The sequence below is a fragment of the Tamandua tetradactyla genome, chromosome 4 (genome assembly GCF_023851605.1).
Source record: "Tamandua tetradactyla isolate mTamTet1 chromosome 4, mTamTet1.pri, whole genome shotgun sequence".
NCBI classification, from domain to species: Eukaryota; Metazoa; Chordata; class Mammalia; order Pilosa; family Myrmecophagidae; genus Tamandua; species Tamandua tetradactyla.
The window spans coordinates 196,195,166-196,214,130 of NC_135330.1; the positions used below are offsets into that span (position 1 = coordinate 196,195,166).

Below are 18,965 nucleotides of genomic sequence, written 5' to 3' on the forward strand. Positions count from 1 at the left end.
GCCGCTCCCAGCGCGGCCTGGGGCCCAGCCCCAGGGCGGACAACGCACGTTGAAGGAGGGGCCCCAGCTCCCCCTTTCTGTCCTCCCTGCTGCCTGGGCTTACTTTGGGGCAGGTGATTGGAAACGAGGAAAATGGATGCAGCTGTGTTTCTTTAAGAACCTGGAATTAAACCTGGGAAACTGCTGGGGCTGGGGAGCCAGTGCAGGGCATCGAGGCTCTTTTTTTTTTTTTTTTTTTGGTAGAACTGAGCAGACGCTTCCTAAGTAGGTCACAGACAGGGAGGAGAAACCCAAGGGTGTTATAAGGGTATTATAAGAGTTATAAGAAGAGGTGGCTCCGTGTGGGAATTTGAGATACGACTGGGCACCAGCAGGAAGCTTCCAGAATGTTCTCCAGCGTGAGGTTTGCCCAGGGGTTCTGGTGTTATCCCCTCCTGACCTCTGTGTGGGGCAAATGGCCAGCGAGGCCCTGCCCAGAGCGACGCCCATCAGCACACTGGTCAGCTTTCGGAAACCGTTAATTCATGCTTTCTGCACAACTCCATTTATATGGAAAGCATCTTGTGCCCTCCCCCCCTTTATAATTTGATTTCTGAGATAGAGCGTGTGATGGTTTGGGAGAAAAAATCAGGAGCATAGGAACAAAATAGAGTTAGGAGTTAGGAGGTATAATCGTCCTTCTGGAAGGCGGGGGTTTCTGTCTCAAAGGAACAAGAAGAGATGTTTGGCAAATGGTGTGGCCTGGGTGTGCTGCAATTAATTCCTCTCCAGTTTTCTTGCACTCCAGGGCTCGGTCTAGCCTATAAATCTCAGTCCCAGGTTAGTTGTAAAATCTTGATTTATCTCTCAGTCTAGGTGTGCAAACATATTGGTTGGCTTGAATTATTTAAAGTTATCATGAAAAGATCTCACTTCTATTGCCTGCCCTGATTTGCACTTTAAATACAGTTCCCTGTAGCAATTCTCTGGAATTCCCGTTGAAAATAGAAAAGGGAAAGTGACTTTTATACAGCAGTATGGCATAGAAGAGTATGATTTACCTTAAAATGTTCTTCAACCTCATGCCAAGGCACTGAGAGCAAACTTTCACGAATGTTTTTCCCCCAGAATCAATCCCCCATTGATTCTGGAAATTAGTATTAAATCCACCAGCAAATGTTGCGCCCCGGGATGTCACTCCTGGGCACCCCGTGTGTGCCCCATCAGTGAGGTTTGCTTTCCCTCTGTCCCTGTGTCTCTCCTTCACTTGCCCAGGCTTCGTGGGGGAGGCACATTTGGAAACCTTCAATGCAAAAGTGCAAAAAAAAGTCCTCAAAAAAAGAGGGAATCTCTTACCTCACATGCTAATTTTTCTCACTTTCCTCATCTATTTGCATTATTTCTCCTTCATTCCCAGGAACTGTAAACGCTGGGATTTTTATGGTAGGGATTCTGTAAATGGTTCATTATTTTTGGATTGGATTTATTAGTGGTCAAGCACATTCTATGCCTTCAGAAAGCATTGAACTCCTCAAAGATGGGTTTGTTTTATTTAGATTATGGAAATGCAGAGAGAAAACGAACTAGCACATTTTATATTCATCTAATGGGGATTATCTTGCAATGTGACTTGCTCTTAGGACTGAAAGTAACTCCAATGCGTTTCTTATGTCATTGCTTTAAAGATTATGCAACTTGTATCGATGCTGAGAAAAAGGGGGTTAATTTCATAGCACAGCTATGGGGAGAAATGGTGACTGGCTTTTTCTTTTCTTTTTTTTTTTTTTTGTTTTTAAGGCTCCTTTAACTCTAGGCCTGTGTATTTTTGGATAGAACTAGTATCTGGTTTACCCTTCCCTCAGGTAAGCTTTGTCTGAATAAAAGACTGGCTTTTTAATAGGACAGGTTGGATTTGTGGAAATCACCCGATTTATTACCAACATCTTCTTTCTGTGTAATTCCTGCCTAAGCAGTTGCGTTGTCAAATTATATTAGCTGCTTGCTTATGAAAGGTGATGCATTATGGATTTCTAGAACCAATTCTAAAGAACTTCACCTGCATAGTCTATTCCAGAGATGTGGGCTCTTTTGAGTTGAAATGTTCTTCCTTGTTGCTCAGCTGCCTGGCCTTGCCAGCAAGTGAGGCAGGAATCAACACCGGCTGAGAGTCATGCCATGGGTTAAATATAGACAGTTATTTTTCTTGATAAAAGAGGAAATTCTAACTCAGAGAGCTTTGTCCACATTTGAAGTTGATGGGGCGAGGATAGGTTTTTGAATCAAAATCATGTATTAGATGGATCATATTTCTCAGACCCCCTGAGTTATCAGAATGTTCTATTTTCTGGAATAGATGGTTATTAAACTCCTACTTCTGATAGCTTTTTGAGCACTTAATGCACGCATCCTAGCTTGAAGGTAAATAAAACGAAACAAAACCAAAAACCAAGTGTACAGAAAGAGGGTTTAAATGGTGTTTTGAGTTAAATCCCTCCTTTCTTCTTAGGACTTGACAAATGAGCTTTGCTTTTGCCTTCTCTATATGTGTGTGTGTGTTTTGTGTGCATGTGAAAAGTGGGAAATGGATCAGAATCCAATGAAAATAAATGATGGGGGTACTAAATCCCTTCATTCTACCGGGTCAGCGAATAGATAGCGGTGGGTCCTGGGCCAGCATGCGGACATGCATGCGGACATGCATTCATTCATTCATTCATTCAGTAACACGCATTGAGCTGTTCCTGGGGCCTGGCTGGGTGCTAGGTGCAGGGTGAATGGTGGATAAGGCTAAGTTCCTGCTGTCATGGACAAATATTTAAGACAGGCAAGAAACAATTGTTATACAGTATGTTGGTGATAAGTGTACTGGAGAGAAAAATGAGGAATTTCCTTCTTCTGTGAGGTGGTGTGGGGAGGGGGCGGAGGCTCCTAGAACACTTGCTGTTATCTCACTTCCATACACAGGGGGTCACTTGGCTTTACTTTTCCCCTTACCTTTTGAAACGCCATTCAATGATTAGACCATGTTAGCCATTTGCTTCTTAGTGTGAACATGTTTTTGATGACTTCCTTTGAGCATATTGAATGGAGAGCATGCTGGAGGCAGTGGGTGCCCGAGGAGATGCTGGGGAGGCTTTGGAAGTGTTCTAAATGGGCAATATTGTCTCCCACCTCTTGGGGGTCTCCTCTCTTGCTAAGTCCAGCCCTGGCACCCCTGTGCTGCATTATTGCTCGGTGCTGCTGTCCACCCTCCCCTGTTGGTCCATGAATATACCTGGCATTGCCTCTTTACTCCTGGGAAAGCAAACACTATGAAATACTTTCTTCCTTGCTCCTCAGGAGAAATGCACTATACAATTAAGGTATTATTTTTCATTCTGTTAACCTTTCTGACTGTTTGCCTTATCATTTTGCTGTATATTTTCAAAGTGTTAAGTGTTACCATCACGTTATTTTTTAGTGCGGAGCCTTGAAGGGTCTCTCGGGATGCCTTTGCCTATTTATGGGCTTGGACTCAAAACAGTTAATCATTCTAAGTGGGGGCTGGCTTTATCTCCCCTCATTCTCCTGGCCCCCCGGCTTTGGGCGGATTCCCTTACCCGTCCCTTCCGCATCTGGCAGCAGCACCTGCATCATGCTTCTAACCTGGTCAGACCCACGGCAGGCTCCAGGGTTAGCTGTGTGTCCTGCCCGGTTCCAGCAGTGATGCTGAGAACTGGGACTTGTGCTGCTTCCCTCTGAAGTCTCAGGAATTCTTTGCTTAAGAAGGCACGAGAACCAAGGGAATGGTATTCTGGGTGCCTCTCTTTTGGTTTTGTGTCTGTAAACCCACATGTTAGATGTGGATTCTGAGTTCTTTGATGTGGTATTTCTTTAGCTTGGTACCCTGTGTGCTTGGCTGGGTGTGGATGAATAGTTTTAGTTCTGGAGGTGAAGAGCCGCCGGACAAGCTTGCAGCAATGCAGCTGCTTAAAACGAGCACGATGTGTCTTGTTAAAGTATTTTTTTTACTCACCATAAGCAAAATGGTTGAATGTCAGAATGGATCTTAATTGCGAATTTTAATATAAAAACGTTTCCTTTTTTCCCAGGTTTTGCCTTGGTTTCTGAAGATATGAAGAAAGAGGTTAAGCAGTCTCAGGTATGATTTTTAGTAATCAAATCTACTTCTCCTGAGATTCTTTTGTCCTTTCTTCAATGGGAACTATAATGATTTCATTCTTTAGTAGTCATCGAATTTCTTGAATTTATGAATTAATGAAATGTTGAGTAATGTAGCTTTTGAATCCCAAACAGCTACCTACAGAAAGGCTTCCTTTAAAAAAAATGCCTCAATAGTTAAAGCAGATCCATTGTGTTTTAAGTTCATTCAAGAATAGGTATTTTGACCTAGAATTAGACATTTTGAAAGTCTTGCTTGGATACCGCTGTTTTCTCCAGCCTTGCCATATCTTAACCTTGGGTTTAACTTTCCAAGTCTGAGAACAAAGGGTGATACTTTGCCACGGAGCCTAATTATTCATCACCCAGAAGGAGGGCTCGTGGGAGGGGCCGGTTGTGGGCCGGCACAGTACCCAGGGGCTGCTTGCTGCCAGGCCCTCCCAGCACCCAAACCCGGGGGTGAGGGAGGAGGGGCACCCACGCACATCTCAGAGCTGCTGCTTTTTCCTCAGCGTTTGCATTCAAGAAGCTCATCTAAATATTAACGTTTGGACTTTGCACTCCATCAGTATAGCAATAAAGAAAGAGAAATAATATTTTAAAAATATGAGTTCCTTTTGCCATGTTGATTAAGGCTCAGCTACCTCTGTCTCCCGGCCCCCCACCCCGCTTCTCCCCACATGTACAGTTGGTACAAAAAAGCCTTTTTTAGTAGACTCTTTTATCAGCAGGGTGTTACCTGTTATGGTTATGCCGTGGGATTCCTATACCGGAGAAATGATAAGTAATTCCTTATGGTTTTAAGACACTTCCTGGTTAATAAGGGATTCTCTCACCTTTGCCTTAATTTGATCTTCACAGTGATCTGTTATGACTAAGCAAAGCAGGTGTATCCATTTAGAGCAGAGAACATTTAGCCTCAAAGAAGTTGAATGACTCGACCAAATCACAGAACTATTAAAAGGCAAAACCAAGAATCCAAATTTTCTGAGTCTTCAGACTCTTCACACGGTGCAATTTAGTGTTATGTAACCTCGCCATTGTCACGTGTGTGCTTGCGTGTGTGTGTGCGCTTGTACATGTGTGTGTGCACGCATTTGGCATTAATGAAACTCATTTATAATGAATTTAAAGTGCTACCTAAGGGTTATTAGCAGGGAATTAACATTTTGTTTCATGAATTTAGAAATAATAGTATATATTTTCAAACAAATTTTAACTGATCTTTTCAAATCAAGAGTTATCTGTATGCATCTTTTTGCTTTAAATGCACACATAAATAAATATCAATCTAGAGATAGATAAAGTGAATCCTGTATCCTAGTGTCATTTTTCAAACGCGGCTGTTAGCACACTTGAAAAACGCCGTTAACCCCACCAGTGCTCAGGCCGTGGGAACTGAAGATCTCCTAATCCCACGAGGTGAGGCCGTGACAGGGGCCTACTGTGGGCCGCCCCAGAGACGGGGAGAGAGAGAAGATTCACTTTGTCCGTGGATGTCCACAGTCCGTGGGTGAGCCTGGAGCTGGCCTTTTGGGCTCTTTGCGGTAAAACTTGTCATCAGCTCATCCTCTCTGCAGAGCTGGCTGGGATCTGCCCAGTCCCTGCTGCTGAGGGGCGGTCACCCCGCTGCCCGGCGTAGCCTCGTGGTGACTTGCCTCTGGCAGGTCGCTCTGTCCAAGGTGGGCCAGCCTGACGAGGGCTCTGTCCCCAGGCGTGCCCGGCTCCCTGGCTGGCAGCAGGCTTGGGCCGCCTCGGAACCCTGAGCAGTGCCGCACCCTAACTCACTGCCGGGCCCACCCCCCTCGTCTCCCGGTCGCCTGCGCTGCCCTGGGCACTGGGGCCTCCTCCCCTGGGTGCCGGGGCCACATCCGCTGGTCTCCTGGTCGCCAGCACTGCCCTGGGTGCTGAAGTGTCCAGGCAGCCCCCCGCTGACCCCACGGCCACAGCCCTGTCTCCAGCCTGCTGTGTCTGCCCCACTTTACAGCCCGTGCTGGTTTGTGGTGTTGTGTCCTGTATGACTTGGGGTTAGGGGTGGAAGCTGGAACCAAGCTTCATGGTCTGGACCTTCCCCTCTGTGGCCCCGCGGCCTGGCTCACCGGGCCTCTGCTTCCTCGGCTGTAAGACGAGGCAGCAGCCGCCTTCCAGAGCTGCGTGTGTGCACGCGTGCGTGTGCACCTCCTGTGGCAGCGACAGGCCCTGGACACGTGTTTACCTGCCAGACCTGCCAGAGATGTTCATGAGATTTCCAAGGTGTCCCACAAGCCGTCTGTTCAAGCTAAACAAACCGGAGAAGGAAAGGGGCACCACGGGCCCTACTGCTTTTACCAGTGATGCCTTTCATGGTTCTAGTTGGTGATGATGATGCCAATAATAGCGACAGTGGGAGCCAGCAGTCCCCAAGGGTTTGCTTTGTGCGGCCGGTGCACTCGGAGACTCATCGCAGTCCCGCAGCACGTCTCCGAAGTACCAGCAGTCCCCAAGGGTTTGCTTTGTGCAGCCGGTGCACTCGGAGACTCATCGCAGTCCCGCAGCACGTCTCCGAAGTACCAGCAGTCCCCAAGGGTTTGCTTTGTGCGGCCGGTGCGCTCGGAGACTCATCGCAGTCCCGCGGCACGTCTCCGAAGTACCAGCAGTCCCCAAGGGTTTGCTTTGTGCGGCCGGTGCGCTCGGAGACTCATCGCAGTCCCGCGGCACGTCTCCGAAGTAGGTCTCATAATTATTACTTTGATGTCACCAATGAGAAGCAGACCCGGGCTGGTGGGTGGTGTAGAAAGAACTCGAACACGGGACCGTGTTCCAGCAGAGTGTGCCGATGAAGGCAGTCACTTGTTTTATTTAAAATCGAGGTGGTGGTTCTGATTGTATCTGCATGGAAGAGGCCATTTTATTTGTCTTTCCTCTTAAAAGATTTCATATCAAATTCTTCTGAAAATGAAGCATCTTTGAAGAATTGAAGAGCGAAGCATTGTATGAATTATAAGAGTTCAAAGCTATTGTGCCTTAAAATAAAATCTGAGTGAAAGGGTGACTTGGATTTGTCTTTTCCTGGCGGGGGCGGGAGCTCTGTGGATGCAATAGCAACAAACCTCTTTCCTTTGGGAGTGGCAGTTCAGATGACTTAGAGAACCCAGCCTGGGAGCACATTTGGATGATATTGACAGTGTAGAAACATGCGGCAGAGAGAATAAAACAAACCGTTTGTTACTTTCTTCTTAGGAAGAACTAAGCCTTTTCACAAGGAAAGCTGGAGACAGGATTTTAGATGTTCTGTCAATTCGTTCAGTCTAATTTTCCTTCTCAAGGGGGAAATTACTCAAGACCGTTTTGGTTCCATTTCAATTCACCTAGTCCAACCGTTCCTTGGATATTTTGTTTTTATAGTTTACAAATTGAGCCATATGAAACGGCTAATCATTTCCTTGCTATGGGTCAGGAAGTCTGAGCTGCACTGCTTAATAACAAATAAAAAGATGCGTGATTTTGGTTGCTTTCCTCTGATTTTACAAAGATGTTGGATAGAAAGTCCAGTTGGCATTGCAGCTTGTTTAAGCTGCTCATTCTGGAACCCCTGAGTTTAGGGCATTTGTCATCTCTCAGCTCATTGCGTGAGACAACTTTTGTTGTAGGTAAGTTTTTAACTTACTGTCGAAATATGGTCTCATCCAATAAAGCACAGTTTCTAAAGACTGTCTCTGGAGGAAGACTGGGCATGGATTAGGATGGTGGCGCATGGAAGGAGCATTGAAAAGAAGCCAAATACCTGGGTTTTCACCCTATTCTGTGGTTATAATGAACATTGGATGTTGGACAAATTCTTTATCTTCCTGAGGCTCCATTTTCTCATTTGTAAAAGGGAAGTGTTAGATTGAGTCACCTCCAATGCTGTTTTTAGACCTAAAAATTATTCTTTTCCTTCATCCTCACCTGACAGCTGATGTTGTGGGCTGTGCAGGAGACAGCCTGGCCAGGGGCGAGCTGCAGGCGGATGGGGGAAGCCGAGGGCCCCTTTAGATCCCGAGCCCACGCCGTGGGAAGTAAGGAAGGCTCAGCGGGTTCATGCAGGCTCGGTCATGGGGTTTGACTTTGATTCAGCAACTTTAAGGAAGTGGGTTGAGTTTTCCGGTCTCTTTTTGTGGTAGGTTCTTCCAACAGCTATGCGTTCATCAGGAGTAAGTGAAGTGTCACTTGATCCTGAGATTGGACAAGCCCCTGCATGGGGTCCTTCTCTCCTCCATGGCATTTCTACTCCTGAGACAGAATTACAGAAAACGCTTCCCAAGGCGGATGTGTCCCTGATGACCTCTCTCCCCACCCTCTGTCCTTCTAGGAGGATGCATTTCAGGCAGTTAAGCTGCCCCCAGTTTTGTTGGTGAAGGCGCACAACTGTGTTTCTTAGCGGGTACTTGCCACCATCCAATTGTCATAATTATAACATATGGCCGTTGAAAGCTGACAAGGGCAATTAGGAAGAAAATTCCGTCCTAGTCTGCCAGAGCAGACAATGAAAAGGCAGTTAGCTGCTGACGTCTCACGCTTTGCCAGAGAGCCTGTTTGAGGGCCCCTCGTTCCGTTCACACAGAACCAGGAGCAGCTGTTTCTGTGCCCGGGACTGGGTCTCGGTGTCCGGAGTCCTGCGGCCCGAAGGTTCCTCGCCCAGGCCCATTCCAGAGGCTCCTGTCCTCGGCAGCGCCGCCGGTGCCCCCCGGGGCTGCCTGGCAGCTGGTACTGGACACTGCGGTGACATTCTTGATAACAGGCTGCCTGAGCCCAAAAGATGATACAGTAGAACAGTTTGTGGGCCTCGTCTTCCTGAGGCTCGCACTGCCGGAATTGATACATCTCAGCCAGGCCTGTGACAGCAGACAAGGTTTCAGAAGCAGTTAGGTGCTGACCCCATTGTACGCAGGAGAGAAGAGCCTCAGTGAAATGAGATGGCTTGTCCCAGATCACATAACCAAAGGGGTTAAGCTTTCTAAGAGGCTTCTGTCCCCTTACAGAAGTGCATTGTTTCTTTTTCCCCTTCAAGTTTGGTTTCATTTCTTTCTTGCAGGATGCATTCCCAAGCTCGCATCTTTAATGCCTTCCCCCCAAATGTTGATATATCTGCCACACAGATTTATTCAATGTGTCACCTGCCTTGTTGTGTGATGAGATGTCTCTTTCTCTTTTTTATATTCTTTATAACATAGAATTTGGAGAAAAGCGGAATATCGAGGAAAAATGACATAAGTAAGTAATGATTTTTTAAACATTTATTTAAAAGTATGTGTCCTGGTATATTTCTTGTGGATTGTGTTTCAATGAGGTAGATTTTTAATTCCGATTTTGATTAATTTTATGGAGTGAATATCATTGTCTAGATAGTCTGTGTTTGGCCCAAGGTGGGGGAGAAGATGTGTCCGATGGGCATGCAGGGCACGGCGGGATGAGAGCAGGTGTGGGAGCTGAGTTCCTGCAGCTGTCCTGGAACTGAGCTCCCACTGAGGGCAGAGCCCCAGCGGCCAGGCACTTGGGAGAGCACGGGGACAAGTGAGATGGCCCCGCTTTTGGGGGTCCCCACTTTGGTGGAAGCAGGGGGCAGGCTGCAGCCCTCACTCAAACCCCTGTTCCCAGACCAGTTCCTGCCTTGCCCATCGCGCCTTGCACGCTTTCCCCAAGGCGCCTGTGTGGCTGCTGCTGCTGCTTGTCCCTCGGCAGGTGCCCGGCCATTCTCACCTGCGCTCCCCTTGTCTCCTTGAGGGATGGGACCAGGAGTGAGTCATGTTTGTGTGTGTGTATGTGTGAAACGGCCCCAGCGTGCTCATGAGTGGGTGAGGCCACGCCTCTGTGGGCAGGGGCGGGTCTTTCCGTGGGTGTGGACTTGGTCACTGTTGGCCATCCAGGGAGGCCTGGAGACCTGGGAGGGGGGCCTTTGGCCAGAGGGAAAAGGAGCTCCCACCTTGCTGTGCTGGGTTCTGAGGAATCTAGGGGTGCAGGAGAGACGCCTCCTCGGATGTTATGGGGAAGGGTGGTCTCAGCTGGGGAGGCGGGTCTGGGGTTCAGGGATGCAGGGAACCCCGTAGAGGGATGGGTTGGCTTCTGCAAGCTCTGAGAACCTTGTATTTCATGAGCCGCATTGGTTCATTGCTTTTTCTTCCTTTTTTTTTAATTTTACATTTTTCTTGTGTGTGAAACATATATACAAAAAGCAATAAATTTCAAAGCACATTGTATCAAGTAGTTATGGAACAGATTTCAGAGTTTGATATAAGGGTTACTGTTCCACAATTTTAGGTTTTTCATTTAGCTGCTCCAACACTCTGGAGACTAAAAGAAATATCAATATAATGACTCCGCGTCATACTCATTTGTTAAACCCTAAATTCTCTAACTCCTCCTTCTCCTTTGATCCTTCTCCCAATATTTAGGAATATTTGGGCTATTCCCATTCTAACTTTTTCATATTGGGAAGGGATATTGATAGTATGGGATGGGGGATGGAACTAGCTGATGTTTTGGAGAGGCTGGGCCCTCAGGGTTTCAGGACTTATCTGGCCTAGAAGTTTATCTGGAGGTTGTAAATTTCTGGAAAGAAATCTTAGCGTGTGAAACTGTTGTAGAATCTCAGATAGAGCCCCAGGTGTTCTTTAGGGTTAGTAGGAATGGTTTCAGTTGGGTTTTGGCAGACCATGGTAATTAGCAATAGCTACCTGAATCTTGCATAAGAGTAGCCTTGAGAATACCCTCTTGACTCTATTTGAAGTCTCTTAGCCACTGACATCTTATTTTGTTACATATCTTTTCCCCCTTTTGGTCAAGATGGGGTTGTCCATGCCATGGTGCCAGGGCCAGGCTGATCCCTGGGAGTCGTCTCCATGTTGCCAGGGAGACTTTCAACCCTGGATGTCATGTCCTATGTATTGGGAAGTGTAGTGATTTTATTTGTGAGTTGGGCTTAGAGAGAGAGAGCCACATCTGAGCACAAAAGAGGCTCTCTGGAAGTAATTCTTTGGTATAACTATAGGTAGGCTTGGCTTTTCCCCTACCAAAATAAGCTTCACAAGAGCAAGTCTGAAGATCAAGGGCTTGGCTTACTGACTTGGGAATGCCTAATGTTGGAGACAGTATCAAGTGTTTCCCTGGTCATAAAGCTTAATAGTTCTTATTTTTTCTCCCATCCCTCAAGGAACTTTGCCAATATTTTTGAATTATCTGCCAAATATACTCTGGAATGTATCTGGTATTACATTAAGCTGTACAGAATTGCAAGACCTTGTTCCCAATTCTAGGCTCCATGTGGTAAGGTTGTTTAACTGAACTAGCCAGACAGGTTAAGTTAGATTGTGCTACAGAAAATTTAGGTTTTGGACAAAATAGACCTCTCTTCCTTTGGTCTCCTGTGGTAGGCGAAGTTCTAAAATACACACAATAACATCATTTACCCTGTATTTTGATTTACCGTAGTCCCAACCAGATAGGCACTGCTCTTTTCTCTAATTGAAGCCTGATCTTTTTTTCAGCTTCTTTAACAGTTGTAGCTGCAGAACTCTAACTCTGAGTCTTAGTTGTTACACGGGTACCCAGAGTTCCAGGTAAAATATCAGGTTATACACATATAGCACAGCATTTCAAAATCTAGAAATAACCCTTAAAGCTCAGTAAGAAATGTGACTGCTCCAAGAGCTTACAATCTAGGCTCCAATTTTCTTATAAGTATTTACTAAAAGGACCATACAATATTTGTCTCCTTGTTTCTGGCTTATTTTGTTCAACATGGTGCCCTCATGGTTGACTCACCTCATTGCATGCCTTAGGAATAGTGTAGCTGCAGAATATTCCACCTTATGTTTGTACTACAGTTCATCCTTCTGCTTCTCAGTCAGTGTACCCTTTGGCTACCTCCGTCCATTGGGGGTCATGAGTGATGTCAGCATAAACATCAGGGTGCAACTGTCTATTCAAGTCCCTGCTGTCACTTACTGTGAGTGTGTTCCCAGTAATGGGATTGCCTAATCGTGTGGTGACCTTATGTATAGTTGTCTGTGGATTCACTGTGTTATCCTTGGAGGAGCTGCCTCATTCTGCTTCCCTGCCAATATTGAGTAGGTGCACCTTTCCCTCCTTGGTTTTGTGTTGAAGTTTATAGTTAGTTTCTCAGTAATTCCTGCTGAACTGAGGCCGGGACTTCATGCAGGAGATGCAACTCTACTTGAAGATCTGTTAAAAGCTAGGGAGAAAGGTAGTTTGCCAAACTGCGCTTTCTGCATTCCCAACAGGTGGCACTCTTGTGCCACATTTCCCCCTCAGGCTCGCCTCTCCCTAAATCAGCTGGCAGGGCCAGAGCCCGACCAGGTGTAGTCCAGCCAAGGCCGCCGGTCTCTGTGGACTGAGAGCCGCCAACCCTAGGGAGAATGCCCTTGTGGGCATGACGGGTCTGGTGATCCCCAGGCTCTTGCGTGGCATGCCCTTGGGCTGTGGGGCTCAGAGTTTCTGCTCCCCCTGCCCGCAGCTAGTCTGGGAGTACCTGTGGGTGTGGCAGTATACTGCTTGCTCTCTTGTGCCCACCACTCTGCCTGTACATGCCGGGAGCACGCCAGGCCTCTGTGGAGAAAGGACAGAGGCAGGAGGACCCAGAAAGTCTCTTTTGCCGGCCAGATGTCAAATCAGTTCAGCTCTGCTTCCCCACCTCCTCCTAAGGGGAGGGTCCCCCAGTCTCAGCCGAAACTAGATGGATGCCCAGAGTGGCCTGCCTCGGGGGGGGGGGGGGGGGCGGTGCATTGCACACTGGCAGCAAGGTCTCTGTGTGCAGGTGAACCAGGTCTGCTGGTTTCTGGCTTCCCACGGGATCTCCCAGCTGCAGAGCTGAGAGGGAAGGTCTCCCCAGCTGTGTGGAGGTGGGGGTGTGGGAGCTTGGTGTCCTTTGGCTCCCACTCCAGCCTGTGCACTGCAGCCCACCCAGATGTGGGTAAACTCACCCGTCCTCTCAACCATTATTTCTCCATATTTCATCTAGCCTCCCCTGCGACTCGGATATCCTAGGGCTTCCTCCCGACTCAAGGTAGTAAGAAGGAAAAAGCTGACCCCCTGGGCTTGTAGATGGCTTTGATGTGGCGTTTCCTGTGGAAACCCCACAGCCCTGCAATTGTTTGTGTTTTCCCGTGTTAGCTCCTAGTCCTGGTGAGGTGGCTTTTGGGATCTGGGGGGATTTCTGAGTTATTTGCAAACCATTGTAGACTGTGGGACAGACATGGCACTGCTCAGTGTCACTGTAATGAGCATCCAGAACATTCTTGAGGTCGCGGCACAGTTTAGGATTATTGTTAAAAAGCTACCTGTGAGTGCTGGAATTTCAGCTGCTAGGGAAGCAGGTGTTCTAGACCTTTTCATACTTTCACACACTGACAGCCATTCTTTTTGGCGGCTACAGGAACAAATTCACAGTTTGTTGCCACAGACTTGGTCCAGTACTGTGAGCTTATTTACATGCTAACTTGCTAGCAAGGAAGTTTTGTGGGTCAGTTTGAAGGGAGACAAGATTTTACCTGTAGAATTGCATATATACTGGCTTTTTTTCTCTCCTGAAGGCTCGTCTTGTAGCTGTTGTTTCCCCCCTGTTTTCAAGTTTGTCTTAGTAACAGTTACAATAGAAAAATCTTAAACAATTTTTTTTTTGGTTCTAGACTTAAAAGAAATTGTATTTGTCATCCAGAGTCAAAGTAATTCTTTTCATGCAAAGAGAGCAGAGCAGTTAAAGAGAAGCATCTTGCAACAGGCTGCAGATCTCACACAGGTATGTAGAAATGGCTTGGCATGTCTGCTATTTTTTTCTTTATACAATTTTCCAAAGCACTCAGTCTGTAGAGAATCAATTCTACTTAGATGAGAAGAGCTCTTCAGACTCATTTTTCTTATGTAGTATTGAATGTTTTCATTTGAAATGGTCTTTCTAATTTCTGATATTCAAAGCATCCTATTCTGAATTATTACTTTTTTTTTTAATTTAAGAGAATTATACAATTGTGTGGAACCACCATGGTTTTGTCAAAGTATGATAAAAAGAAGTAGAAGTAACTTTCTAAAAGCAACTCTTAAAATAGCATTGATAATTAATGTTTGAAATTTTGATAACAAGTTCTAAGGCAATTTTCATGTTGAAATAACATTTTCATTAACCTTAGTGCAGTGCTTCCTCTGATCCCTTAATCGTTTTTTTAATTGGATATCATTAATTGAACTTTGTGGTTTGATTTACAATGTAATATCTGAGAAGGATTATGGAGAGAAAAATCTAAGCTCCAAGCCCATTTTAAATCACTTTTAAATTAGAACTAAATCTAGAGGTGTGCTGAGTAAGGCTGGAGGTCTGGGGAGCAGGAAGCTGCTCGAGCTTGCCCTGCCGGGTAATGCTTTCCCTTCAGCTAAATTAAACGAAACAGAACGAAACTCCTCCTCAATGTTTCCTGTGGCTGTTCCTCATTGCCCCTTTCTTCAAAACAGAAGTGCCTATGGATAAAGGCACCTCCTGGTCCCCTTAGCCCTGTCTGATAGATTGTGTTCTATTTTGTGCATGGGTGCTTGGAAATCAAGGGCTGGGGATGCTAATGGAAAATTAGCAGCTTTAAGGGAATTCAGTGGGAAGTCGCTGTGAATTGGCTGATTTTGTATCACACATCCTCTCATCCCCTGAGGACAGGTTCCCCTTAAACCTAGAGTTGGTGGCTTCTCCAGGGAGAGTAAAGGCTGCATGTGACAGACAGGTTGTTTCTGGGACTTGGTAACGGGACAGTATTACCCAGCAAATGCGGGTGCCCCCCACCTCGTGCGCCTCGCAGCTCATCTGCGACACTGGGGGTGCAATGGGAGAATAAATGCCACATGAAGCAAGGAGAACAGAGTTCCTCTAGGAACTGCAGTAACCAGGAGTTTTATAGTATCCAAAGAGAGAGGCAGGTTTACGATCGAGTGTAATGGCTTGAGGTGATGAAGTAAGAGATGGTCTAATTATTTGAGCATGTGCAGATTAATTACATGAATGCATGTAAGAAAATAGCAGCCTTGATACGATAAAGGGTGCAATTTCTAATATTAAAGTGAGGTATAGGTCACATACAGGTTGAGACTTAAACTAGTGCGTGGGTCCGGCTAATTTCGGTGAGATCCAGCATCCTCCAGTGAGGAAACAGGAACTGGGGGTTAGTTCTGGGCTGACTCGGTTCCTTCATTAACAGGCATAAGGGGCTGTCTTGGTGATCACAAGACTCTAAAGTTGTCAAACAGGATAAGGAGGTGCAAGGGGGGCCAGTCACGAGGTTTTCACCATCACGAGATAGAGGTTGTGTAGTTGTGCACTCACTATCGAAGGTCAGGGCATCTGGGTCGCAGGTCACTGGGTTTCAGTAACTTCAGCCATTTCCTTTTGGCTTTTCTACAATATACTAGAAAGTAAGAAAAAAGCATCCGTATAGTGATACAGTCATCCTAATCATTTGTTAATTCTTAATTTCTCAGTTACGGCAGCTTGATGAATTTAAAATTCTCTGTTTGAAAACCTAACTTTAAGAGATTTCCTTCTACTAAGGCTCTCCTGATTTTGTCAGCGAGGTGGTCTGCGTGCAGTCCTGGCCTCCCGGGACTGCTGTCCACACTGAGGGTGTGTGAATGGCTGCCACAGCACTTCAGATACTGCTGACCCCTGTCCTGACAAGTTCCTGAATCCCTGAGAAGTCTCTGTACTTTCTTGACCCACAGTAGTAAATCACTTCCTCTGTGGTTCTGTTTCTGCACCCTGTGCAAACTCTGATGCAAACTTTTCACTTCGTATTATTATAATTTGTTATATGTCTGTCTCTCTCCTCTACAAATTGGGAGAGTGGACCATGCGTCTTTCTCATTTTGAATCCTCAGAACAAAGTTCTTTGTGGGCCTGACTCCTTGACGAATGCTAAATGAAAGGAACCCCTGGCATCATCTGATCTCCCAGGACGTAAGCTGGAAGCTGTACACATCTCCTTTCCTTTGCATGGAAGTTTCTGTCCATTTCTCTGACAGTGCTGTCAGATTTGGCTGTTGTCCTTGCCCACACACTCCATAAATCTAATATCACATGTTCTCTGTAGACGGGCATTTTGGCCTATCTTTCTTTTGATTGCTCCATGGCACCTTAAATTTAGTAAATACTCAACAAATCCACAAGAAATTTAAGAAATTAAAATGAACTTTAAGTACACTTTTTTTTTTTTAACTTTTTTGATTGTATGGTATAACATATATACAAAGCAAAGAAATAAAAAACAATAGTTTTCAAAGCACTCTTCAAAAGTGATTACAGGACAGATTGCAGAATTTGTCATGGGCTACCATATGATCCTCTCAGATTTTTCCTTCTAGCTGCTCCAGAATATAGGAGGCTAGGGGGCTTAAATACTTTTTTATCATCACAATCTACTTTTTCCCCTTCTTTTATTGTTAAAAATAACATATGTACACAAAAACAATAAGTTTCAAAGCACAGTATCACAATTAGTTGTAGAACGTATTTCAGACTTTGACATGGGTTACAATTTCACAATTTTAGGTTTTTACTTCTAGCTGCTCTAAAATACTGGAGACTAAAAGTGATATCAATTTAATGATTCAGCATTCATTCATTTTTTAAGTCCTGTCTTCTATGTAAAATTCCACCATCACCTTTGATCTTTCCATACCTCTCATTGGGCTTGTTTGGGCTGTGGCAATTCTAAATTTTTTGTATGGGAAGGGTCTGTCACTAATATGGGGTAGGGAGATGGAACTATCTGATGTTCTGGAGAGGCTGGGCTAGGTTTCAGGACTTATCTGGACCAGGGACCCATCTAGAGGTTGTAGGTTTTGGAAAGTTACTCTAGTGCCTGGAGCCCTTGTGCAATCTTATATATTGCCCTAGGTGTTCTTTAGGATTGGCTGGAATGGTCCTGGTTGGGGGTTGGCAGGTTATGATAGGTAGCAAAGTCTACCTGAAGCTTGTGTAAGAGCAACCTCCAGAGTAGCCTCTCAACTCTATTTGAACTCTCTCTGTCACTGACACTTTATTAGTTACACTTCTTTCCCTCTTTTTGGTCAGGATGGAATTGTTGATCCCATGGTGCCCAGGCTGGATTCATCCCTGGGAGTCCTCTCCCACATCGCCATGGAGACTTTCAGCCCTGGATGTCATGTCCCACGTAGCAGAGAGGGCGATGATTTCACTTGCAGAATTGGGCTTAGACTGAGGCCATATATGAGCAACAGCAGAGGTCCTCCAGAAGTAACTCTTAGACATGCCTATGGTAGTCTAAGCTTCTCTGCTGCCTACATAAGCTTCACAAGAGTAAGCTTCATGATTGAGGGCATGGCCTATTGATTTGGGTATCCCTAAAGTTTGACACAGTATCAGGGCATTCCCTAGTGGAAAGGTTTAATAGTTCCATAGTCTTTCTCCTCTCCCTCAGGAACTTTGCCAACATTTTTGATTATCTGCTTAATATACTCTAGGATGTTTCCAGACATTGCAAAAATCTATACAGGATTAAACAACCTTTCTTATTCTGTGCTTCCTGTGTTTCAGTTGTTCAGATGAGCTATATAGCATAGGTTGACTTAGATTATGCACTACAGAAACTTTCAGTTCCAAATCAAATAACCTTTCTTTCATTGCTCTCAAAGAGTTTGTGTGGTTCTAAAATATAGACACTGTCTTCCTTACCCCTATGTTCTGAATTACTTTAACCCCAACCTGTTTGGCTTCGTTCTTATCTCTAGGTATCAGGTTATATATATAAAACAACCTCTCAAAATCCAGAAATAATAATCACCACTCCAGACTTAATGTGTCTGCTCTAAAAGCTTACAGTCTAGGCCCCTGTTATCTTACAAGCACTTTCTAAGTGTGACCATATCATTGTTGTATTTTTTGTTTGTGGTTTATTTTGTCTCACCAAATGTCCTACATGTTCATTTACCTTGTTGCGTGCCTCACGACATTGTTCCTTTTTCGTAGCAGCACAACCTTTGTTCATAAGTATACACCATCATTCGCCAATTTACTTCTCAGTTAGTGCATCCTTCAGCCACCTGCATTCATCGGGCATCATGTAGAGGGCCCAAAGTCCATAGTCCATCAACATTCTCAATTTTAGATAATTTCATTGTTTCCAAGAAACAGAAAACCAATAAACACACCCTCACCAAATAGGAAATCTAAACCTCCTCTCAACTCTTGTCCCTCACCCAATTATTTACCTCTGCTGTTGCTGTGGTAGTGCTGATGGTTTCCTTGTGAACATAGCTCATAGCATGCGATAGCAGTTCTCCCCTGTACCCTGGACTTAAACACTCTTTATACAAGAATCATATCTTTGAAGTAATTCTTATAAGAACTCATTCATATTTCTAGTGTTAATCAGTGGGATACATAGGTCTATACAACTCCTTTCAATCTTGCTCATCTTCAATATAGTAATCTTATTTTTAGACCTACTAGAGAATCACCTTCGCTCCTGTCTATTCCCTTACATTGGAGTTCAACCTCATTAACTAGCGGTTCACCCATCTCTAGCTTCTATGTATCTCTAAGTCCCCTATATTCTGTATTATAAGCCTCTAATTATACCTTTATTCTGATCATAGAAGTAGAATCATAGAGTATCTATCCTTTTGTGTCTGGCTAACTTCACTCATCATTATGTCCTCAATATTCATCCATCTTGTCATGTGCTTCAGGATGTCATTTTGTCTTATTACTGCATAATATTCCATCATATGTATATACCACATTTTGTTGAACCACTCGTCTGTTGATGGGCTCTTGGTTTGTTTTCATCTTTTGG

At 45.1% G+C, this 18,965-nt stretch overlaps 1 protein-coding gene across 3 annotated transcripts in view; it reads left to right on the plus strand.

The window, feature by feature from the left end:
• The window catches only part of B3GLCT (beta 3-glucosyltransferase), a 110,641-nt gene that overhangs the window by 8,737 nt on the left and 82,939 nt on the right, over window positions 1-18,965 (plus strand). For all 3 annotated transcript variants that reach the window (XM_077158975.1, XM_077158976.1, XM_077158977.1), the window contains exons 2-4: window positions 4,071-4,120; window positions 9,333-9,372; window positions 13,803-13,912. In XM_077158975.1, the coding sequence (XP_077015090.1) occupies window positions 4,071-4,120; window positions 9,333-9,372; window positions 13,803-13,912 (200 nt within the window). The remainder of the gene's footprint in view (window positions 1-4,070; window positions 4,121-9,332; window positions 9,373-13,802; window positions 13,913-18,965) is intronic.